At 42.9% G+C, this 26002-nt stretch overlaps 1 protein-coding gene, 1 long non-coding RNA gene and 2 pseudogenes across 2 annotated transcripts; all 4 read right to left on the reverse strand.

Annotated features, from left to right (window-relative positions):
* Nucleotides 1-1604: 1604 nt before the first annotated feature.
* LOC147978015 (protein FAR1-RELATED SEQUENCE 5-like) lies at nt 1605-2973 on the reverse strand (annotated as a pseudogene).
* A 4656-nt stretch (nt 2974-7629) lies between these two features.
* Nucleotides 7630-8237, reverse strand: LOC125547785 (uncharacterized). The gene is made up of 2 exons (XR_007300773.2): nt 8060-8237; nt 7630-7961 (listed from the first exon to the last, which is right to left on the reverse strand). It is a non-coding gene; the product is annotated as an uncharacterized LOC125547785 (long non-coding RNA).
* A 12686-nt stretch (nt 8238-20923) lies between these two features.
* LOC147978016 (uncharacterized) lies at nt 20924-21511 on the reverse strand. The gene has a single exon (XM_087514621.1). It carries the CDS (start codon nt 21509-21511, stop codon nt 20924-20926), a length of 588 nt encoding a protein of 195 aa, XP_087370747.1.
* Nucleotides 21512-24097: 2586 nt separating this feature from the next.
* Nucleotides 24098-25654, reverse strand: LOC147978017 (protein FAR1-RELATED SEQUENCE 5-like; annotated as a pseudogene).
* Between the last annotated feature and the right edge of the window lie 348 nt (nt 25655-26002).

A 26002-nucleotide genomic window follows, 5' to 3' on the forward strand; every position in this document is an offset into this window, starting at 1 on the left:
ATTATGCCAGTTCCCGCGTCTCGTTGGATGACTTTGGGCTTACCAACATCGATGTTCCAAAACAAAATAATGAGTAAGCATCCACTTCTTTCCACATATTAACTATGGTTTTGTTCAGTTTTTTACAAGCAACACAATACTGCATAGAGTAAGCATCCAGTTCTTTTTTCAATTTTTTGTTTAGGTTTGACTGTGGTGTTTTTGCTCTAACGCTTGCAAACGGTTGGGAGGCAAGGGCTGTTCCAAATTTCACAGCTGAGGATATTCCAAGCACCAGGAAACAATTGACTAACACATGGGTTGACAACGCCAACAACAAGGCTCCATGGAAAACCATACTCAAGTTAGCATAGGTCAGTTTTTTCTCCCCTCACGCGCACTACAAACCATGTAAATGCATGTGTTGTTTCTTTTGCTCTTTTGTGAACTTTGGACTGCCGGGGGAGGAGTTGCCTGTATAACAACTTGGACCAGGTAACTCTATTGCATAAACATGCAATTTAAGCTTTAATTTGAGGCAAGTTATTTAGAAGAACCCATAAAAGACAAAGGAAAGACAAATAGTATGATCATTACATAACCAGGGAATTGTTGCATTTATAGCATTGCAGAATCTTATATATGTAAGTTTTCGACCATTATGGGGAGGGCAAGTGTGTTTGCGGGCAATTCAAAGCACACAACAGGCAACTCAAAACTTATAACCAGGCAACTCAAAACTCTAGTGTGAGGCAAGTCAGCCACAAGAAACTGTAAACCATAAATAATAGTTTAGGATGTTCAAACATACAGACCCACAAATAGTTTAACTTGTCAATGCCATTCGACACATCTTTTCAGCAATCTGGTCACTGTGTGACCATTACACCAATCTGGTCGGGCAGCTTGCACCATTGTGGTTAAAAGAACCACAATAGCTGCACTTGTTCTTTCTATTCGGATGCAGCTCAAGTGCTGATTGAATTCTTTTTGACTTTTCCCTCCCTTTTGTTGTTGATTTTGGAGGGTCTCTAGGAATTGTAGGGCCAAGTGTGGTAGCAGGTCTTCCAAACTATGGTTCAACCATCGTAGTACCGTGTGCGGCTGCAACAGCTGCATGTAGAGATGCCATACTGAGCGGCTGGTGCGCATATCCACCAGGAGCTTGCGCAATAGGAGATGAAATCATTGGCATTTTCTTCTTGTGTAGTTGAAGACCCTGGATGCTGCCCATACCTGCCATCCACTGTTGCTGTTGACGCATGCAATGGTGCCAGTCCAGGACTAGCCACATAGGTTGTGTTTGCTGCGTTAGGCCCCCGCGATGGTTGTATAGCCCCCATAGTTTGTGGTGCAGGCCAAATTGCTGGTCTAGGACCCATAGGAGGTCGCGCAGGCCCTCTTGCTAGTGCCATATCCATGAAAAGTTGTGGCGCAGCTCCTCTTAGCGCTTGCACAGACCTTGTCATTGTTGAGCCCCTTGCAAGGTGCGGTGCTGCTCCACTGTTCAGTGGCACATATCCTGACATTTGCTGTAAAGGCCAGCAGCCTTGTGTGGGAGGGCTCCTGGGTAGTGGTACATCCCCCTTTTGCATCGCTGCAGCCCTGAATGCTGTTTGTTGGTGTCAATCCTCACTCATAGAGTTGCCAGTTAGTTTTGGTGCGTTTTTTCTCCACGGTGCAGAAGTAGGTCGCTGCTGCCTAGGTCCAGAAGAGGTTTGTGCAGGTTCATCAGGACGCACCGCAGGGCCACTAGTTGCCTGAGTGTTACTCGGTGGTGGCGCATAAGTAGGTCGCTGCTGCCTAGGTCCAGAAGGGGCTTGTGCGGGCCCTTCAGGACGCACCGCAGGGCCACCAGTTGCCTGAGAGTTACTCGGTGGTGGTGCAGAACCATCAGCTGATGGTGGAGGACCACCAGAGGGCCCACTTGTTGGTGCTGCCGGTTTCTTCTTCTTTGACATGTTGAGATTTTTGATTTCATGACGCGCACCACGCATATGTTTCTTTACAATATCCGTCGCAACATCTGACGCACTAGCAACCCGGGCAAGGCTACCAAAATCCATCATCAAATTTGCATGCCTGAGTTCCTTTTTCGACTGTGGTGGCATCTCATCAGCTTGCTCTTCGACAGCAGGGGGTGCGTTGGGAATTTCCATAGGTGTCCATCTTCTAAGTATGTACTGCGCTGGGATTTCATCAACACCAAGTTGGTTGAAAACTTTAAAGATATGGCAGCAAAGCATGCCGTCCCTCTCAATCTTGCAGCAGTCACATCTGTAGTCTCCCGCACTAGCTTCCACCATGGCAAAATAGCCCCTAGAACCATATTTGGCAACCCACTCTTGATTGGGGTAAACCTCATACAATTTTCACCATGCGGTCGCACATTGTACCTTGTAGTCAACTGAAACTCATCACGAAACTTCTTGTACAAGTCCCTAGTATACGAACCGTACGCCTGCTTCTCTATTGGGTAAGATGACCACATTTCAGTCTGTAAATGTCCTATCCCGTAGTCTTTTGAACCCTCCCGGACTAGTATGTGTGTTTGGATTTTCTGATATTGCTTCACAAAGTTCAAAATGGACTTGTGTGGGTTCACATATCGCTTAAGGACAGCGTTGAACCCCTCGCTGCGTTGAGTTGACTGCAAGAAAGGGAAGAATTGATGCTTGAAGTAGTAGGGTACCCATGTCTCTCTGTACTTGTATAGATTCTCGAAGTGGGAGTCAGTCATAGCCTCATACTTCATCATCAGCTCACACCACCCTACCTCAAATTCTTCCGGCGTCAAGCTAAAGTCAACACAGTTGTTGAAATCTTTGGACAAGCCAGGGTTTCGCCCCAGCAATGCTCCAAGCTTTTCTTGTGCTTTTTTCATAATATGCCAGCGGCAACAGCGATGCACACTGTAGTAAAGATCTTTTTAATTGATTGTGCCATTGCGATGTCTTGGTCGGTTATGATGTTGGTGGGTGCTACATTATGCATTGCCTCAAGGAAGGTCTGGAATAGCCAATCAAAGCTTGATGCCAACTCTTGCCTAACAAAGCCACAACCCAACATGAATGACTGCCCATGCCTGTTAATACCAATGAATGGTGCAAAGGGCATGTTGTACATGTTAGTCATATACGTTGTGTCAAAGGAGATACAATCATGACAAGATTCCACGTACGCCTTCCTTGCTGCACCATCGACCCAGAAAATATTCTCAACCCTGTCTTCCTCATCATATTTTATCTTGTAAAAAAATCTGGATCCTCTCTCTGCTGATCTTTAAAGTAAGCAATTGTCTCTATCATATCCCCTTCTTTTGTATCATCCTTGTTCAAGAGCGTCTTGAGGTTTGTAATGTGCTTAGTGCCATAAGGTACAATGAGTTCTGTCCCATAGAAATCTGATATGATGTGCATCATACGACCTATTGACATGAAGTCACAATGGTGGTCAATCCTTTTTCTACACAAAAAATAGTGCCAAAAATAGTTTCGTTTCTGTTTTCAGCAAGGCAACTCAAATGCAAACCTTGGGCAATTCATGAAGCTATACAAGCAACTACAACCATATGCCCCAGGCAACACATGAGCAAAATACACAAAACAAACCAGGGGGGTAACTATGCATTAGTGAGCAACACAAATTTCAATCATAGGCAAGTTGACCCCATCTAGAAACAAGTACTATTTGTACATTTTAGCTACAAAGAGATTAACCATAGGCAAGTTCAGATTCAACACCAAATTTGTTTTATAAAAAAACTAGGCAAGCATGAACTTTGCATTGAGCAACAAACAGGTAAACATTAGGCAAGTCCAGCATCCAGAAACAAATCAGGCATTTTATGTCTTTTTTGTACTGTTGTAAGCAATTTAGTGGCACTATCAAGCAACTAAGTTATTTTGTTTGAAGCAAATCAGTGACATGTTTCAAGCAAAAACAGGTACTTGTTGATGGGCTAAGAAACACACAACCAGTAGGCATGCCCAGGTTCTTAAAGTTAGAAGATAGGGAGTGAGGTGGGCGTGGTTCAATACCTGTAGTTAAATTGCAGTTATGAAGATGAGTAAGGAAGGCCCTTTTCTTCTGGCGGGCTCCCTTGGTCTGATCGCAAATACTTAGTCAAACATGGCTTGTCAACCAATGGATGGTTGTGCTCGCTAACGAAGTAGATCACTTTCCATCTGCCATCTATTACCTTCACAATCATCTTAGCTTTGCAACCAGTTTGCACAATTTTATCTCTTTTTCGTTTCTTGCTCCTTTTTTGCCTTTACTATCATCATCAAGAAAGACAATAGCCTCATCTTCATTATCATCTTTTGCTTGCTCAACAATGTCATCTAGCACGGGAATCTTTTCTGCCCCTCCGTCATCAACATCAGGCTTCCGAAACTTGTTGCAAACAAACTGTTGTTTTGTCAACTCCCCGGTTTTCAGATCCTTCCTTGAACTATTCATTTTGATTGAAAACCCCATTTGCAAGGAATATGCATTGTAATGCACCTTGGCATCATCCAAAGTGTCGAACCTCATGCCCACGTAAGGCTCCTTGGGCTGTGACCAAGCTTCATCATCATTTTCAGCACCCAAACCATTACCAATAGTGCCACAGATATCACCTGCAACACCTGTGCCATCAAGGGTATGAGCATCACTCCCAGCTGCTACAGCTGCAGGTACTTGTGTACTGCCCGGAGCACGGCCCCCATGACTTGATTGCCCATCTGTCTCCATTGCTTCTGTAGCAGCACCATCGACTCTTTGGATGATAGGGGGATTAGGTGATTCCGCCACAAATTCTGCATTTCCAGTAGCATGTTGTGTACAGTACAATGGATCATCATTATTTTCAGCTGGTTCATCATTCAGGTCAATCATTGTCAACCTGTTTATTTATTGAGAATATGGGAAAAAGTAAAGCAAGTCAGCAGAGGGATGCAAGCAAGTAGCACAGTAAATACAGGCAAGCCAATAGCACACCTACCCAAGCACACAAAAATAGCTCAATCATGTTCAACCTGTGCATTTTTTCAACCAGAAAAATTAAAGCAATTTTTACGTTGTTCAGGCAAGCTAGTACCACACTAAACTCAGGCAAGCAAACAACACAGCAACGCAAGAACACCAGATTCACAAGATAGCAATTGAACATAACCAGGCAATTCAAAGTGCACTATCAGGCAATCCAAACCATATAATCAGGCAAGTCAAACTATATATGTCAGACAATATATTATTTCTGGAGATGCATGGTTTTTTTGTATTAATGAATCATGTTTGTACATATAAGCATAGGCTTTTTGTTTTTTGTGTTTCATAATATATTTTCTTATTTTGTTTTTCTTAAACGCAGTCAACATTAATTTTGGGGAAGCAAGCATTCTGCCATAGAAGTGGTACTTTGAAGTGTCTTCAGAATGGTATTCACTCCCAAATCAGAGAGATTAGAGCATGTTTAGTGTTAGGAAAAACTTAAGTTAGCATTATGGGCATGATTGATCTTTTATATCCAGACTATTTTTGCTTTCAGTACCTATGTTTGTGTGTTACAAAGAACTTAAGTTGACAGTTTTAGGTTTCATCTTTACAGCAGCAAGTTTGCGTGTTTTTGGATATGCTCAGTATGTTTGGAAGTAACGTTTCGCAGCTGAGATAGTTGTTGGTATATGGCTTTTCTTGTTGTTTTTTCCTTCTTTTGCAGGATGAAATACTAATAAATTTGCAACTGTATCATGTCAATTTTCCAACTTTTCTTGGATCATGGTGAAGGATATGCTATAACAAAGGTAAATTGTACTACGCAACTGTCTCTTGTTTTTTAGTTGCAATTTTAGTTACATTTATTTCTTCTAGTGTTTTTTCACTATCGAAACCAAGGAATAATGGAAACAAATGTCCAAGAGGAATCTTTTTCTAGTTTCTTCAAGAGTTGCCTTGACATCATTATGCTTTTTTGCTTAATCCTATAATGCAAGTTGCTCCAATCAGCCATTTGTTTTTGGTCCACATGCTCCCAAAAGATCTGCTAGAGGGGAAAAGCCATGTTTTTTCCCTTTTTCCATAGTGATGTCAGTATTCATTGTCTTATAATCCTTGTCTTATAAGTTTCAAAAGTGTTCATGTTTTGCCATGTCATAAGTTTCTAAAGTTGTGTGCATACATATACTTTAGTTTCCTCATTATAGCACTGTTTTTGCTCACACAGAATGTTTATTTTGCCTCATTATAAGCAATTAATAGAACTGGAACACATCAGAAATAGATCATGATCAGTTGTTTCTCATCCTCTTATAAGTACTGTTTTTGCTCAGTTGTTTTTCTTGCATAAGGCATTATATTTTCCTAATATTTTTGTCCCCAGCATTTACTATCAGCACTTGCCTATAGTTTTACAAATGTGTTCATATGCAACAGATTTGCAAATAGAATTTGAAAACTGGGAAGAACTATCACTTAGGGGTGCACAACACTACTAAATGCACTAAATTTTCCCAAATCAGGGGCTGAAACTTGCCTAAACATCAGACTAAACATGCTTAACATCACATCTTTTTTACACAATGTTTTGCACAACTGAAGCCTTGTACAAATCATGGGGAAAGAGGAGGGGGATCTGGAAGATGAGCTAAATCTGACCTTTTTGCCTTGCTTTTTTTGCCTTTTTGCAAGGCAATCAGGAACGAGACGCCTAGAGAAGAAACACCAATGGAGCCGCCATTGGTGGGCTGTGAAGGTTTTCTTGGATATGGAAGTGGTGAGGGGAAGGGGCGTGCTGTCCCTTTTGGCTTGGGAGAGAAGAAGATGGGGCTGGGGGTTAGGTGAGGAGAAAAGAAGGGGTGTGGGAGGGATCGGGCGAAGGGAGAGGACCAGGTGATTTGCCCGCTTGATGGTTGGCTGCGGGAATCGGGAGGCAGGGACCAGATGCTTTCCTATCCAGGAAAGGTGGATAGAAACTTACTATATCTGGGTGGCTGCCAGGAAACGCTAGGGAGCACCCGGCTGCTCCCTAGACGCGTCCATTTTTATTATGTGTGACTATTGCTCGGGCAACTTGAAAATAGTTATTTCCGTTAGTACTCATAAATGTTGCTGGCTCCACCCTCCTATATGAATATTTAATTTAAAGATACCAGTATATTTCTAAAAAACCTGAAATTTTCAGATATCACAGCTGCTTGCCCATTGTACTCCCTTGTTTAGTTTCATTAAAAAATGCTGGCACTTGTTTCCAATGCGTTAGACTGAACTTGCTTTTATCGGGTGTGACTATTGGTGTACTCCTATTGTAACGTTCTTTTAACACACTACATACTCCTGCTGTACTTACACACACAGATGCATTGTCCAAAATTTTGGTGCTTGTTTCCAATAGCAACTTGGAATTTGGAAATGATTCCTTTTTAGTCGACACTCACAGACGCTAGATGAAAATATTTTTATCCTTCTGTACTTACATGATTTGACTATCCAAAATGAAATGTTCTAATAGTAGATTTAAAAGTAATTGTTTATCGCTTGACTTGAAAATGGGAAAGAACAATTTTTGTACCGAAATTCATTTTAACTTATTTATCTCAACATTCAAGGATGTAATCTCATCATACAATTATGAATAGGATAAGGTCCGCCTGAACATGTAAATCATGCATGAAAAAAATATTTTCCATTGATTTTTCCTAATTATGTACAATAAATATTGTTACAACTATACATAATCAAATATAACAAGTCATATGTATTTTAAATTTTTGTTCTCGTGTCATCAGGGGCGTAGCCAGCAATCTGGCATGCCTTGGCGGCTGCCACACCTAAAATTGCTGCAAATACTAGTATATATTCTACGTGTTTGGAGATTTGGTACTGTATAAAAGAGCTCTCTAGCTTAGCTGTGTCGCAGCACTTCCACGGCCGCCTCCCCCCATGGCCATGACTGTTGCTCCTCCTTGGACCTCCTCGCCTCCACCTGCACCACGACGCTGTACGTACGTATGTTCGTCAGTTCTTTCATTCGTGCAACTGGAGAAATGAGTTCTCTGCGGGCATGCATGCATGCATGTGCATCGTATATATATACCTTTGCCTTGGCTCGGCAGGAGGATGGAGCCCACCACGTCGTCGGCGACGGAGGGGCGGCCGGCGACGGCAAGGAGGCCTCCTGTGAAAGCATCAGCAGGATGCTAGCGACGATGCATGTCATCATCTTCATGTCTGGTATGTTTGCTTTGCCTCTTCGGCTGGCCTGCAAATCTCGCTTCTGCGTTTGGCCGGTATATATAGCCTCACGAGACGTCGCAGGTTGATCAGATAAGACGTCGCACTTCACTATTATTGTCTAGCAGATCGTGCAGATGGATGACATTATGCGCGTACGACAAACCGCAGCACACCACTGATTGATCATATCGTACAACTATTGGGCTACCAGATGAGCTTTGTAAGTACTACCTCCATTTCACAATGTAAGACGTTTTTGGGCTCAAAAAATCTTACATTATGAGACGGAGGGAGTAAGTATTTACCAGTGTAAATCGAGAGAAAAGGATTGTGCATGTACACAGATGATGCCGTACATGTTGTTGGCCAGCTAAGGCGTGGCACATGACCATTGATGACTAGCACATTGTAATGTAGGATGGAAGCGTATGCCATGTGCATGGACCCATGTGTGTTAATATGGACAGCAAGGCCGGCCTTGAGATAAGTTACTTACATCGCTAGGGTCCGGTTGTTGTTCTTGATTTTTACGCAAATGATATAATAGATATGTGCGTATCTCTACAATAGTTTTATCTACTCTAACAACCGGATCTCAAGTATACATGTAACTCACCCAACACCTAACACACATTGTAACTTCCCCTCTAAATGACAATTTATATTAGTTGACATTGCGTCTGAAAGGCTCTTGCTGTTTCATTGACAATGACTTGGTGAAGCCATCTGCACCTTCGTTACCTATGGTAATAAACCGCATATCAAGCAATTAGCCACTCTTTCTCGAACAAAGACAAAGTGATAATCCACATAAATGTGTTTTCTCCTCACATGGAAGACTGGATTGACTGACAGGAATGTGGCTCCAAGATTGTCACACCATAATGACGCAACCTCTAAATGTTCAACATCCAATTCACTTAACAAACTTTGTATCCATATTTCCTCGGTCGTTGCATTTACGAGTGGCTTGTACTCAGCCTCTGTACTTGATCTAGACACTATAGCCTGTTTACGAGCAGTCCAAGAAACAAGATTACCGCCAACAAGAACCGCAAAACCAACTATAGACCTTCTGTCATCTGGACAACCTGCCCAATCAGCATCAGAAAAGTCACTTACAAGTGTAGAGTCCGACTTGACCAATGTCACACCATGACTTGATGTAAACTTCAAGTGTCTGCGAATTCTTTTTACAACTATCCAATGAGCAGAAGTACGAGCATGAAAGGACTAGCACACTTTGTCTAGAAGATCGGGCACACCGACGACATTATGCGCATGTGACAAACCACAACACCCATTGATCGATCATAATCGGACGACCAAATATATATTGTACGCATCCTAGTTTCGCTCCAGCATTATAAATATTCACCAAAGTATAAGTCTGAGAAAAATATGGCGCATACACATGGATGCCATACATGTTGATTCTTTAATTTATCACATCCACATAGCTACTAGTGACGGGTGAAAGTCGGATTTGTGTTAGCTTTACCACAAGTAAGCCATGTGACCCATTTATTGAATGCACAACACCCAACTACAAAAGGATGAAGTGTCCTACGTATCATCTTGATGCTATAATAAAGTGCGAGTACAACAAAAATTGGCATGCTAAGCTAGATTGATTGATCATCGTACACCAATTGGACCACTAATTATCATCCGAAGAGTAGTTCCCTAAATGTTTGGTCGATGGAATTTAATTCTTGGCCGACTCCCATTCATGTTAGTGGAAGAGTGTTACAACATCCATACATGTACAAGTGCCCCGTAAGAGTTGGATTCATGTTTCCTTTACCATGAGTATACCATCCTGAGCCATTTATTCAGAGCACAACACCCAACTACGAAGAAACCGGGTATCCTACGGATCATCTTGATGCTTTAATAAAATGTTCTTTCATCAAAAAAAGACACCCAACTACCAATCTCCACCAACATTAGAGAGATGATCAATTCATCATCTACCTATCATCCTCGTTTCTGATGCTCTCTAAAAGCGACCTAAGAATGTCATATTCATCATCTTATCTTGCACGTTTTCTATTGAAGTTTATACTCTAGTTGATTATTGATGCGAGCTCCATTGGTGCCATGGTGAAAATGAACCATGCATTATCAATGAGGGTAACTACGGAACCAACGGAAACTAATGCATTACCTCGTGTCCACGCCCTATTGGTCCATCTCTAAATAGAACATCAGAGTTGCACATCATAAGTCTCACATCAATTTTTTGATGTGCATATGTTAAACGTTAGGTACAAGTTAAGAATGATCAAACAAGTTACTCCTTGTCAAATACACCAACTCTAATCAAATATAATGGATAGATACCTTGTTTGAGAAAGTGGGTGTTTGGAATCTGCTGGTAAATGACAGTAGAATTTAGACATAGCAACATTGCTTTATAATATGCATGTAAATAGAGGAGATATTTAATATGGGAGAATTAGGAATGAAACTAGAAGATGCCCCGCGCGTTGCTGTGGGTATATCTTTGCATATCTATACATAACTCGAGAAAATAAAAGTGAAAGTGGGCATTGAGTAGATACTAAGAGCGAAAAGTTGGATTTTTGTTAGCTTTACCACGAGTAATCAATGCAGAGCCATTTATTGGTTCTGCAATACCCAACTAGAAAAGGCCGAAGTGTCCTATGGACCATCCTGATGCTATAAAAAATGTGCATACAACAATAACTAGAGCGCTAAGCTGGATTGGATGATCATCGTACAACAATCACGCCACTCAGTATCATCTACATAGTAGTTCTCGTACATTTTGGTTGGTAGAGTTTAATTCTTGGCCTACTCCCACTGGCGTTAGTGGGAGTGTTAGCACATCCACACTTGTAGAAGTGCCTGGTTAAGAGTTGGATTCATGTTCACTGTACCACGAGTAAACCATCCCGAGTCATTTACTGGTCGCCCAACACCCAACTAGCAATTAACCAGGTATCCAAGCATCCATGGCCATCCTCTTGCTTCACTTACTGTCATCAACCTCTCGGAGTCTTGTTGGATGCTCTCAAGTACTCGGGTCCAAAAACATAGATCACTGCTTTAGGCTTTTGCAATGGTCAGAAAAAGACTTGTGTGCTTCCGAAAGAGCTGGCATAAGTACTTCTTCGGATAGGTTGGTTGTGGATCAAAGTTGTCTCTCATGGTCTTGGCATGGCCATCGGCTCTATCACGTTTGATGTGTATGCGGCCGAAATGTGATCCACTCCTAGGGTGCCGAATATCATCATTGAAAATCATGCCTACAAACCGTTAAAAGTCATCGTCGTATTCTTCCTCTTCGGATAACGACGAGTTCTCGAAGACCATCTGCATCAACCTCTTCAATAGCCATGACCACATTTTGCTGCATCACCGAGAGACACTATCGCTCTCAATTTCGTGAAATCACGAACAATTTCTGAAATCATGAAAAAAATATTAAACTCGTGAACATTTTCAAATTCGTGTACACTTTTAAAAAGTTTCAAACATATTCTAAAATCAAGAACATTTTTTGAATTTATGAACATTTTATGCAATTTGCAAACGTTTTTTAAAACATCATGAACAATTTTTAAAAAAAATTCTTGAATCGGCGAACATTTCCAGAATCGACGAACAATTGTTTGGAAATTGTTGTAACAATTTTTGAAATTCACGAACATCTTTTTGAAAATGCATGATCATTTTTTGTATCAGCAAACATTTTATGAATGAATAAGCTATTTTGTAATTCACAAACAGTTTTTAAATTTTAAGGATATTTTTCCATTCAAGAACATTTTTTTAATTGACAAAATTTTGCTCAATTTCATTAACATTTTGTAATAAACAAACTTTTTAAAAATCATGAACATTTTTTTATTTTCCAAACATTTGTTTTCAAATTATTGAACATTTTGTGAATCAGCAAACATTTTTTAGAAAATTGCGAACATTTTTTGAATCTCTCTATATATGTTCTGATTTATTGAATATTTTATTTCAAAATACTCATTTTTGAAAACTTTTGGAACTTTTTTCAAGTCACATCATTTCACTAAAATGTTAAAACATACTACAGGCTAGCAGTACTGCTGGAGTCCAGTCAACCATTTTATTGTGAACCACAGTTGTCGCCACCGGCAGTAAAATGTTAAAACACTCGATCGGCGCGCACGCACCGAGTGTGCTAGTTACCGCCACCGGCAACATCCTCCGTGCACTTGGGCCAGCTGTCGCCGGTGTACTGGTCTAGGCTTGCAGAACTTGCAGGTTGAAGCACAGTTGTCGACCACGTCCATGCAGGTGCACGCCGGCGGGTCCAACTTGGTGCAGGAGGTCACGTCGCAACACCTCCTCGGCCTGGGCGCCTCTATTAGGGCATCTCCAGCCGGGGCGAACTGTTTTGGCGCGAAAAAACTGCGGGCCAGCCGCGTCAGGCATGGGCAGGTGCAGCTACCGCGACGCGGCCTCTCGTGGTCGAGGGCGAAGCGGACCGGAGCCGGCACACGCGGGGAGGTGGCCGGGCGCGGTGAGGGAGAGGCTTCGAGCCGGCGAGGAAGAGGCAACCCGGCGCGGTCCCGGAGCCAGCTGGTGCCGGGTACCCGGCCGCGGGCGGAGGCAACCCGGCGGGGACCCGGAGCCGGCTGGTGCGGGGATGACGAGCGGGCAGCTGAGTCGCGCGGGAGGCGGCGGCTGGGTCGCGCGGACGGCGGAGCGGGGGAGACGGCGGCGAGTCAGCTCCGTCGAGGGCGAAAACTCAGCAGCGATTTGGCCATGACAGACGCAACGGCTCAGAGGGATGGCGACTTATAAAGGCCAGCAGCTGGCGGGTTGGAGGCGTGAGCCCGCGATGGCGGAGGCGCGGTGGTTCAGCGGTGTGACGGCTGTACGTTGGCCACAACCTTGGCGGCTTTGAGGTAGTAGCAGTAGATGCGAGCCGGATCGCTTTGTGCTCACACCCGTGCGCGCGGAGCCGAGCAGTGGTAGGCGGGGCCAATCCGAGTTGGAAACAGAGAAAGACCGGCCGCTCTTGGACCAATCCGGACCGTCTTTGACTCGCTTGGTTGATGTAACGTACGGCAGCAGGTAGGATCAGCAATCCAATTGAGACAAAACTGGACCCTTGTCCTCGGACAACTCGAGGACGCGCGACTTGACAATTCCGATTTGACAGCAGTTATCGCTTGAAACTTGACGGTCCGGCCAAAATAGGTTGCAGCGGAAAACGCCGGTCTCGACGACTTTTTTATTTAATCGCTCATCCACATGAACGACGGTTGATTTCTTGAACCCAAATCTCGTGATCCCAGATCCAAAGTTTGAACAGCAAATTTAATCCGCCCAGTAATTGCTCAGATCTGACTTATACTACTGATAAAAAACATAGCCCACGTAGATTTCTTGTAGACTGGCTCCTCTTTACAGGAAAAGCCGTGAATCTCGATCCTAAAAAAGATCCCTTCAAGACCTCAACACCACCGTGCGCGGGCCCCACGGTGGGCGCCAACTGTCGTGGAATTAACACGTCAGATGTCCTTAGTGTTAGGACTTAGTCATGAGGCCAACACATCTATGTGGTAGCTTGAGAGGGGTTGAGCGGAATCGAGAGACGCAACACAAGACAAGGGTTTAGACAACTTCAGACCCCGGGAAATATCATCCGGTAACAACCCTACATGCTGTTTGAGGCTAGATCTCATTATCATCATGAGGGAGTCGCCGTAAACCGGCTCTCCTCTAGTTTTGTCTAGCCCTAGAGATTGTTTCTTTCTTGTCCCTCTTTGGGGAGCCCTGCCCCTCCTTATATAAGTTAAAGGGGCGGGTTAAATGTAGAGTCCATCTCGGACTAAGACTTAAACTATTTTGACTTCCCTTCCTGGGCTTCTTAACATTTGCCAGTTTAACATTGTCTGTCGGGTTACGATTGGCTTAACACCTGCCGGTGCTACCATATGTCCTAACTCTGTCGGTTTAACACCAGCCGGTTTACCGTCTTTCTTAGCCATCTGTCTTGACTCTCTGTCTTAACTCTCTGCCGGTTTACCAAGTCCCAGCTGGTTTACAACTCCAGCCGGGTCATACCGCGGGGTATATCCCCGACAGGAAGCGCCCTGATGATATCATTATTAATGAGAATAGTAATGAGAGCCAAGCTGCAGATGCTGGGAATAAAAATGTCGAAGGTGGAGACATCGACCAACCTCCAAAAGCAAAACGCCAGAAGACGGGAGGAACTGAGGTATTTTGCATAGTTGCCTCAGTTTCACTGAGCAGTTGCCCAGCAATGCTGCCTAAGTTGCCTATGTTGTGATGAACCTTTTTCTTTTTTGCTAATCCCCTGTTTTCTGTTTTTTCCTTATGCGCAATAGGGTTGTAGGAACAGGGCATCCCCTGCAAGGCTCTTCAAGTTGAACAAGGACTTGGTTCCTGACCAAAAGGTTGTCATCATCGGAAAAGAATTTGGTGGCATTCTGGACCTTGCAGCGAGTAGCATGCCCGGAGATTTTAGCTAGTGGATAATGAAGCATTACGACCCGGAGATTTCGCAGATAGTCATTCCAGAAAGGGGGAAGATTCATGTAGATGCCGCAAGTGTCCGTAGGATATGGGGTTTGCCCAACAGGGGCAGGAAGGTGTGCTTCGAGAATCGGCCTGAAATCACAAAGGCAATGTACAGTATTTACAACATCACATCCAAGAACTCCCCAACCCTCACAGAATGGTGCAAGATGATCGTAGACATGGGAGGATCTCATGATGATGACTTTGTCCGCGCTTGGCTAGATCTTGTTTTTTCGTGCTTCCTTGCCCCTTCAACTAGTTTGAGTATTTCCCCAAAGAGCTTCCCGACGGTCATGGATGTTAATGGAATAACGGAAACCAATATATGCCAGTTTGTTGTTGATCAATTAAAGCTTGCGTTCACTTCGGGGCATGCCTACAAGAAGGCTGTTTGTTGTTGTGTTTTCCACCTTGTTGTAAGTGCTTCAAGATGTTTTGTTTTTTTAAGCATCCATTTGTCTACTTATCTTTTCTTTTCTTTTTGCAATCATTAGCTAACTTAAACTTTCTGTTCTTTTTCCGTGTCTCTACTCAGCTCTTGTACCTAGACTCTCTGGATGTTGATGAGCCAATCCCGAACTTGGTACCAAGGGTTTCAGTTTGGAATTCAGATTTAATCTGCAGAGTTATCAAGAAGGACAGGAAGGCTCCAGGAGAATATGGCCAATTGCGGGTAACTGCATTTTTCTGTTTTAGTATATATATCATTGTCATATTGTTTTTAGGAAACACTACCATTTTTTAGAGTAGGCAATTCACTTTGAAAGAGCAAGCAAGGTAATGTATCTTTTTGGGCAAGTGCCATACATATATTTTCAAGTATGTCCAAGTAGTTATCAGACTTATTCGAACCTTTCTCGTTTGCCATGCACACAGTTGGGTAATGTTCACAGGAAGGATTTGTTTTGTTGTTGTATTTAATAGTAGCTTCTGTAGTACATTTTTTAGCTTTTTTCTTTCTGAGCAATTTACATGTTGAAAAGTAGCAAATTTACACAACAACACAAGCAACTTATGTTCTGAAAACTAGCAACTTGCATACTAGTTCTTCATTTTTTGTTGATTACAGTATCCACTAATAGTAGGCAACAGGGGAAGTGGCATAATGGTTGCAAGAATTTTCAGACTATTAGTAGTACTATTTTTCCTCATTTTCTCAGGTCTTTTTTGGTAATGGGAGTGCCGGAATTGTTGTCACTCATAGTTTTTTTTAATCTTCTTTGGCTATAAAACCACCAGCTCAAGACGGAGTTTTCCCGGTGTGCGGATGATAGCTTGTTTGGCAGTATGGACCAAATCACCAAATTTGTTGCCGCAAGATTGCCCAAGTCATATGACAAATCAGTAAGTTATCTAGCACTTGTTTTTCCCTCTCACTGTTGTTCCCCTTTTATCGCCATTTGTACATTCAACCATTTTTTCAGAATCTTCAATAGAAGATATGTACTTATCATGTTCTCTACCATCCACTTTTATGTTTTACAGAAGCAAAAGAAGCTCACAGGGTTGGTGCACGATATGTGTTCTGTAATTTCACATGCAGTTGGGAAGTTCGTGACTGGGGTTGGGAAGATAGATGATGATGAATGGGGGACAAAGGAGGTAGATCCTACTACTGCGGAGACAAGCAGGCGGCAGCCTAACAGAAAGGGAAAGCGAGTACCAGCCGGAAGAGACAACTTACCAAGTGAGGAGGAGTCGTTTAATTCCGACAGCGAGGCAGCCGACAGTGAAAGTGAGGGAGATGGCAGGGATAAAAGTAGTGATGAAAGCGACAGCGATGGCAGTTCAGACAGCGATGATGGTCATGATGGATCAAGTGGAGTTCGGAGGAAATCATGTAGCCAGGGAGCACGACAAACGGTGGATCACCACGAGGGGGCAAGTGCTGAGATGGAAGGGAAAGACGGAACTTGGGGAACGAGGACAATGATGATGATGAAGAAGAAGAGGATGACGAAAAAGAAGATGACGAAGGAAAGGAGGACGATGACGATGAACAAGGCGATGGGGATGACAAAGACAAGGAAGATGATGGGCAGGGGAAGCAGGATGAAGATGATGAAGATGACAGTGGAGGTGGCAATGGTGGTTCAGGCAGCAATGGTGGCTCCGATCGGGACGAGGATCCCGCAGCTGAAAAAGCAAGCAGCGATGATGATGAACAATGCACGCTGCAATTTCTGATTGAAAAGAAGAGGGACAGAAAGGCAAAAAGATTGGATGAGGCCGATAGGATATCTATCAGAGACCTTGTGATGGCATAATTCAAAATTGTTGTTTCCCCAAAACCACGCTTCCCTATTTTTGAAGTGAAAGAAATGTTGGATATTGATGACATGTCCATGGCAACCGAAGCGAGGAGGATGTTCAAAGAGTTGTTGAGGGGTGAAGACTTGGACATGGTCTTCACATTCAACCCCAAGGAAATATGCCCAAAGGCGACTCGACAGAAAATAATGAGAGAACTTGGTGCTCTAAATGAAGCTACAGAACAGAAGATTGCTTGTCGAAACCAACTACCACCACTCCCGCCATCAAAGAAGATGAAGAAAACTGTCAGTTTCGTATTGGAGCCATCTGTGATGAATGAAACAGCAATTCATCCGCAAGCATACCGTGCCGAAAATCCCGGGTACGGGCAAGGGGGAAAGTCAAGGCAGTCAGCCATGAAAAAATCTGGTCCTTCTCAGCAGCAACAACAGGCAATTTCTGAAACAAAGGAGGCAATTCATGGGAATGCCAAAACACAGGTGGTAAAGAGTACACCATCAAGCTCAGCAGCACCCCTGTGCAGCAAAGTTGGAGATGAGGCAGTACCTACAGGAGTAGATCCAAAACAGTCGGGTAATTTTCATTCCCAATGTCAAGCAAGTGGATCACATATTCTGGCAACTCAGTCCAAGGAGGAAAGCAAGACCAACTGTTTTTCAGGCAAGTTCTGTAGAGGAAACACTGGACCCCACAAAAGTAAGGCCAGTTCAATTCAAGAAGGGACCCACAGTGCTAGTAAGCACAGGAAACCACAGCGGAACACAACCACTAGGTGACTTAAATGGTCAAGTGCTTCCCCCGTCTCGGGGAAATGTGATGCAGTCAGCCAATGGTATCCAGAGGGCCAAGGTGCAAGACTTCAAGGCATCACCTGAGGCTCCTGCATTAAATCATGCAGGACACAAAAATGAGAAAGAGAACATCCCTCCGGTGTCATGTATGGAGATCAAAAGGATACAAGACCTGCCTGAAGCTGTAACCATGGGAAAAAGTCCAGAACAAAAGTTGCTAAGAGCCCTAGGGAAATTGCCTGTCTGCTCAACTGTACTTGCCCAACCTGAGGCCACAAGTGTTCCAGAAGCAGTAGAAGCAACTGGCCAGGGGAACATTCACCATTTCTCTGATGTGGAGGAGCGGTACCATGATTTCATGTGTGTTAGTGGGAAGACAAGCAATTCAGTAGAAATCAATGTTCTAGATGTGAGTGAGCTGTTTGCAAGGTGTGTTGATCCAAATAGCAAGAATGCCCAATCCAACTCCATAAATCACAGTTCAGCGAATAAAGATAAACAACATTTTGAGCAAAGGGACACCGAAAGATCAAATGATTTTTTCAGAGAGTACTGCCCAGCACCAAGTTTCGATCTAGGGATAGATGATTTGCACACAAGATCTGCAGACAACACAGCACATCAACATGTTGGGTCAAGCACATTTGCAGAGCATGAGTTCAAGGAACTCCCAGTACATAACTAGCCAATCATCGATATAACTGACGATGATTATCTGTTGGACGTTGAAGGCATAGATGAACTATGTGTTCAAGCAGAAGGAAATGAGTACCAAACACCTGAAAAAAGTTCCAACCAAGGAGAAGTGGGGTCAAGCAGCAAGGTTTACAGCAGTAGTAGTTCAGGAGAGATGCATCCACATCAATTCGAGAGAAGGATTATCAAGCCACCTCCTTGCAAGAGGTCACCTTTCATTGACTATAATGAGAAGAAAGTCTACATGTCCAAACCCGAAGCAAATAGATTGTATGCATCAGTTATTTTGCATGGAAGAATTAATGAAGAAGAATCACCAGATGTGGATACCAGGTATGACAGTATATCACTGCATTTCTTTTTGTCAGCCTTTGCTCAATGCACTTTCCCCCAGGCAAGGTCTATCATGTTATCTAGGCAATTCAAACTGTGTTTACAAGCAATCCATTTATAGAACCAGGCAACTTGGCTTAGTGTGAAAGTCTTATTTTTGAAATAGTTTCTCCTTTGATATGACCATGCCCCCATGTGTTTTTCCCGAGTTGAAATGGTGGTAGGCAATTCATGGAAGGATTTTGTGAGCTGAATGCCTCTTTTTTTTCATGCAGCGCAAGGGTAATTGAATATGGTAAATACTTTGTCACGGTCAGGGAGCTCGCAAACTCAATGAAGAAGGAAGGTTTTGTCTTGAGCCATGTAATGGAAGTTGGTATAGAGACTATAATGATGAACTTGCCACCAGACTCAAAGAAGCTCGTGATGCCCATCAGGTTCTCGGTAAGAAAACGTGAAGCAACTAATAGCGTAGTTTTGTGTTTCTTTCTTTTTCTTTTTTCATAAAAGGTCATGGTCATGTTTGTATTCTTTTTTACATCAGGTTCAGATGCAAAACATGGAATTGAACGGCAAGGATCTCATTTCCCGGTTCAAGAATTCGAATCGCTTGGACCGTAAAGACATGGTAAGTTAATGGTTTCTTTACTTTTTACCAATGCATTTTTTATATATGACTTTTTATGCTAAAACTTTTGCTCACACAAATGTAAATATTTCTTAGGGGGGGGGGGGCAAGTTGACCACACTCATGAAATTGCTTTTCTGTGGCAAGTTGCTTACATTTTTTGCACAACTTGCATGTGCATTTTTGGCTGGTTACTTACATAAGTAGATAACTTGCCTATGCATCTTCTGTTTTTGGCAAATTACTCACACTAGTACAAAACTGGCATGTGCATTTTTGCTTCTTCAGTCCATTTTCTTAATTTGTGAGAGCACACAGAAAAAATTGCTTACATCCAGCTTCTAGTATTGTATTTTTTATACTAAACCCATTTTGTTTTTTCTAACAGATTATGTTTCCCAGTGTTAGAGAACATCGACAAGACAAAACCTAAAACAGGCAATCATTACTGGATTTTTAACGTGAACATAAGGGATCGACGTTTTGAAACTCTTGATTCTTGGAGGACGCTCAAAAACAAGGCTTTAGATGTTCGCGCAAGGAAAATGGTTGCAAGTTTTCGGTCTCTATGGGAAGAGCATTATACCAGTTCCCGCATCTCGCTGGATGACTTTGGGCTTACCAACATCGATGTTCCAAAACAAAATAATGAGTAAGCATCCATTTCTTTCCACATATTAACTATGGTTTTGTTCAGTTTTTTACAAGCGACACAATACTACATAGAGTAAGCATCCAGTTCTTTTTTCAATTTTTTGTTTAGGTTCGACTGTGGTGTTTTTGCTCTGACGCTAGCAAACGGTTGGGAGGCAAGGGCTGTTCCAAATTTCACAGCTGAGGATATTCCAAGCACCAGGAAACAATTGACTAACACGTGGGTTGACAACGCCAACAACAAGGCTCCATGGAAAACCATACTCAAGTTAGCATAGGTCAGTTTTTTCTCCCCTCACGCGCACTACAAACCATGTAAATGCATGTGTTGTTTCTTTTGCTCTTTTGTGAACTTTGGACTGCCGGGGGAGGAGTTGCCTATATAACAACTTGGACCAGGCAACTCTATTGCATAAACAGGCAATTTAAGATTTAATTTGAGGCAAGTTATTTAGAAGAACCCATAAAAGACAAAGGAAAGACAAATAGTATGATCATTACATAACCAGGGAATTGTTGCATTTATAGCATTGCAGAATCTTATATATGTAAGTTTTCGACCATTATGGGGAGAGCAAGTGTGTTTGCGGGCAATTCAAAGCACACAACAGGCAACTCAAAACTTATAACCAGGCAACTCAAAACTCTAGTGTGAGGCAAGTCAGCCACAAGAAACCGTAAACCATAAATAATAGTTTAGGATGTTCAAACATACAGACCCACAAATAGTTTAACTTTTCAATGCCATTCGACACATCTTTTCAGCAATCTGGTCACTGTGTGACCATTACACCAATCTGGTCGGGCAGCTTGCACCATTGTGGTTAAAAGAACCACAATAGCTGCACTTGTTCTTTCTCTTCGGATGCAGCTCAAGTGCTGATTGAATTCTTTTTGACTTTGCCCTCCCTTTTGTTGTTGATTTTGGAGGGTCTCTAGGAATTGTAGGGCCAAGTGTGGTAGCAGGTCTTCCAAACTGTGGTTCAACCATCGTAGTACCGTGTGCGGCTGCAACAGCTGCATGTGGAGATGCCATACTGAGCGGCTGGTGCGCATATCCACCAGGAGCTTGCGCAATAGGAGATGAAATTGCATTGGCATTTTCTTCTTGTGTAGTTGAAGACCCTGGATGCTGCCCATACCTGCCATCCACTGTTGCTGTTGACGCATGCAATGGTGCCAGTCCAGGACTAGCCACATAGGTTGTGTTTGCTGCGTTAGGTCCCCGCGGTGGTTGTATAGCCCCCATAGTTTGTGGTGCAGGCCAAATTGCTGGTCTAGGACCCATAGGAGGTCGCGCAGGCCCTCTTGCTAGTGCCGTATCCATCAAAACTTGTGGCGCAGTTCCTCTTAGCGCTTGCACAGGCCTTGTCATTGTTGAGCCCCTTGCAAGGTGCGGTGCTGCTCCACTGTTCAGTGGCACATATCCTGACAGTTGCTGTACAGGCCATCAGCCTTGTGTGGGAGGGCTCCTGGGTAGTGGTACATCCCCCTTTTGCATCGCTGTAGCCCTGAACGCTGTTTGTTGGTGTCAATCCTCACTCATAGAGTTGCCAGTTAGTTTTGGTGCGTTTTTTCTCCATGGTGCAGAAGTAGGTCACTGCTGCCTAGGTCCAGAAGAGGTTTCTGCAGGTTCATCAGGACGCACCGCAGGGCCACTAGTTGCCTGAGTGTTACTCGGTGGTGGCGCAGAAGTAGGTCGCTGCTGCCTAGGTCCAGAAGGGGCTTGTGCAAGCCCTTCATGACGCACCGCAGGGCCACGAGTTGCCTGAGAGTTACTCGGTGGTGGTGCAGAACCATCAGCTGATGGTGGAGGACCACCAGAGGGCCCACTTGTTGGTGCTGCTGGTTTCTTCTTCTTTGACATGTTGAGATTTTTGATTTCATGACGTGCACCACGCATATGTTTCTTTACAATATCCGTCGCAGCATCTGACGCACTAGCAACCCGGGCAAGGCTACCAAAATCCATCATCAAATTTGCGTGCCTGAGTTTCTCTTTCGACTGTGGTGGCATCTTATCAGGTTGCTCTTCGACAGCAGGGGATGCGTTGGGAATTGCCATAGGTGTCCATCTTCTAAGTATCTACTGTGCTGGGATTTCATCAACACCAAGTTGGTTGAAAACTTTCAAGATATGGCAGCAAAGCATGCCGTCCCTCTCAATCTTGCAGCAGTCACATCTGTAGTCTCCCGCACTAGCTTCCACCGTGCCAAAATAGCCCCTCGAACCATATTTGGCAACCCACTCTTGATTGGGGTAAACCTCATACAAGTTTTCACCATGCGGTCGCACATTGTACCTTTTAGTCAACTGAAACTCATCACAAAACTTCTTGTACAAGTCTCTAGTATATGAACCGTACGCCTGCTTCTCTATTGGGTAAGATGACCACATTTCAGTCTATAAATGTCCTATCCTGTAGTCTTTTGAACCCTCCCGGACTAGTATGTGTGTTTGGATTTTCTGATATTGCTTCACAAAGTTCAAAATGGACTTGTGTGGGTTCACATATCGCTTAAGGACAGCGTTGAACCCCTCGCTGCGTTGAGTTGACTACAAGAAAGGGAAGAATTGGTGCTTGAAGTAGCAGGGTACCCATGTCTCTCTGTACTTGTATAGATTCTCGAAGTGGGAGTCAGTCATAGCCTCATACTTCGTCATCAGCTCACACCACCCTGCCTCAAATTTTTCCGGCGTCAAGCTAAAGTCAACACAGTTGTTGAAATCTTTGGACAAGCCAGGGTTTCGCCCCAGCAATGCTCCAAGCTTTTCTTGTGCTTTTTTCATAATATGCCAGCGGCAACAGCGGTGCACACTTGTAGGAAAGATCTTTTTAATTGATTGTGCCATTGCGATGTCTTGGTCGGTTATGATGTTGGTGGGTGCTACATTATGCATTGCCTCAAGGAAGGTCTGGAATAGCCAATCAAACCTTGATGCCAACTCTTGCCTAACAAAGCCACAACCCAACATGAATGACTGCCCATGCCTGTTAATCCCAATGAATGGTGCAAAGGGCATGTTGTACATGTTAGTCATATACGTTGTGTCAAAGGAGATATAATCATGACAAGATTCCACGTACGCCTTCCTTGCTGCACCATCGACCCAGAAAATATTCTCAACCCTGTCTTCCTCATCATATTTTATCTTGTGAAAAATCTGGATCCTCTCTCTGCTGATCTTTAAAGTAAGCAATTGTCTCTATCATATCCCCTTCTTTTGTATCATCCTTGTTCAAGAGCGTCTTGAGGTTTGTAATGTGCTTAGTGTCATAAGGTACAATGAGTTCTGTCCCATAGAAATCTGACATGATGTGCATCATACGACCTGTTGACATGAAGTCACAATGGTGGTCAATCCTTTTTCTACACAAAACAGTGCCAAAATAGTTTCTTTTCTATTTTCAGGAAGGCAACTCAAATGCAAAGCTTGGGCAATTCATGAAGCTATACAAGCAACTACAACCATATGCCCCAGGCAACACATGAGCAAAATACACAAAACAAACCAGGGGGGTAACTATGCATTAGTGAGCAATACAAATTTCAATCATAGGCAAGTTGACCCCATCCAGAAACAAGTACTATTTGTACATTTTAGCTACAAAGAGACTAATCATAGGCAAGTTCAGATTCAACACCAAATTTGTTTTATAAAAAAACTAGGCAAGCAGGAACTTTGCATTGAGCAACAAACAGGTAAACATTAGGCAAGTCCAGCATCCAGAAACAAATCAGGCATTTTATGTCTTTTTTGTACTGTTGTAAGCAATTTAGTGGCACTATCAAGAAACTAAGTTATTTTGTTTGAAGCAAATCAGTGACATGTTTCAAGCAAAAACATGTACTTGTTGATGGGCTAAGAAACACACAACCAGTAGGCATGCCCAGGTTCTTAAAGTTAGAAGATAGGGAGTGAGGTGGGTGTGGTTCAATACCTGTAATTAAATTGCAGTTATGAAGATGAGTAAGGAAGGCCCTTTCTTCTGGCGGGATCCCTTGGTGTGATCGCAAATACTTAGTCAAACATGGCTTGTCAACCAATGGATGGTTGTGCTCACTAACAAAGTAGATCACTTCCCTTCTGCCATCTATTACCTTCACAATCATCTTAGCTTTGCAACCAGTTTGCACAATTTTATCTCTTTTTTGTTTCTTGCTCCTTTTTTGCCTTTACTATCATCATCAAGAAAGACAATAGCCTCATCTTCATTATCATCTTTTGCTTGCTCAACAATGTCATCTAGCACGGGAATCTTTTCTGCCCCTCCGTCATCAACATCAGGCTTCCGAAACTTGTTGCAAACAAACTGTTGTTTTGTCAACTCCCCGGTTTTCAGATCCTTCCTTGAACTATTCATTTTGATTGAAAACCCCATTTGCAAGGAATATGCATTGTAATGCACCTTGGCATCATCCAAAGTGTCGAACCTCATGCCCACGTAAGGCTCCTTGGGCTGTGACCAAGCTTCATCATCATTTTCAGCACCCAAACCATTACCAACAGTGCCACAGATATCACCTGCAACACCTGTGCCATCAAGGGTATGAGCATCACTCCCAGCTGCTACAGCTGCAGGTACTTGTGTACTGCCCGGAGCACGGCCCCCATGACTTGACTGCCCATCTGTCTCCATTGCTTCTGTAGCAGCACCATCGACTCTTTGGATGATAGGGGGATTAGGTGATTCCGCCACAAATTCTGCATTTCCAGTAGCATGTTGTGTACAGTACAATGGATCATCATTATTTTCAGCTGGTTCATCATTCAGGTCAATCATTGTCAACCTGTTTATTTATTGAGAATATGGGAAAAAGTAAAGCAAGTCAGCAGAGGGATGCAAGCAAGTAGCACAGTAAATACAGGCAAGCCAATAGCACACCTACCCAAGCACACAAAAATAGCTCAATCATGTTCAACCTGTGCATTTTTTCAACCAGAAAAATTAAAGCAATTTTTACGTTGTTCAGGCAAGCTAGTACCACACTAAACTCAGGCAAGCAAACAACACAGCAACGCAAGAACACCAGATTCACAAGATAGCAATTGAACATAACCAGGCAATTCAAAGTGCACTATCAGGCAATCCAAACCATATAATCAGGCAAGTCAAACTATATATGTCAGACAATATATTATTTCTGGAGATGCATGGTTTTTTTGTATTAATGAATCATGTTTGTACATATAAGCATAGGCTTTTTGTTTTTTGTGTTTCATAATATATTTTCTTATTTTGTTTTTCTTAAACGCAGGCAACATTAATTTTGGGGAAGCAAGCATTCTGCCATAGAAGTGGTACTTTGAAGTGTCTTCAGAATGGTATTCACTCCCAAATCAGAGAGATTAGAGCATGTTTAGTGTTAGGAAAAACTTAAGTTAGCATTATGGGCATGATTGATCTTTTATATCCAGACTATTTTTGCTTTCAGTACCTATGTTTGTGTGTTACAAAGAACTTAAGTTGACAGTTTTAGGTTTCATCTTTACAGCAGCAAGTTTGCGTGTTTTTGGATATGCTCAGTATGTTTGGAAGTAACGTTTCGCAGCTGAGATAGTTGTTGGTATATGGCTTTTCTTGTTGTTTTTTTCCTTCTTTTGCAGGATGAAATACTAATAAATTTGCAACTGTATCATGTCAATTTTCCAACTTTTCTTGGATCATGGTGAAGGATATGCTATAACAAAGGTAAATTGTACTACGCAACTGTCTCTTGTTTTTTAGTTGCAATTTTAGTTACATTTATTTCTTCTAGTGTTTTTTCACTATCGAAACCAAGGAATAATGGAAACAAATGTCCAAGAGGAATCTTTTTCTAGTTTCTTCAAGAGTTGCCTTGACATCATTATGCTTTTTTG

The sequence above is a fragment of the Triticum urartu genome, chromosome 3A, assembly GCF_056163025.1.
Source record: "Triticum urartu cultivar PI428250 chromosome 3A, HENAU_Tu73, whole genome shotgun sequence".
Taxonomy (NCBI): Eukaryota; Viridiplantae; Streptophyta; class Magnoliopsida; order Poales; family Poaceae; genus Triticum; species Triticum urartu.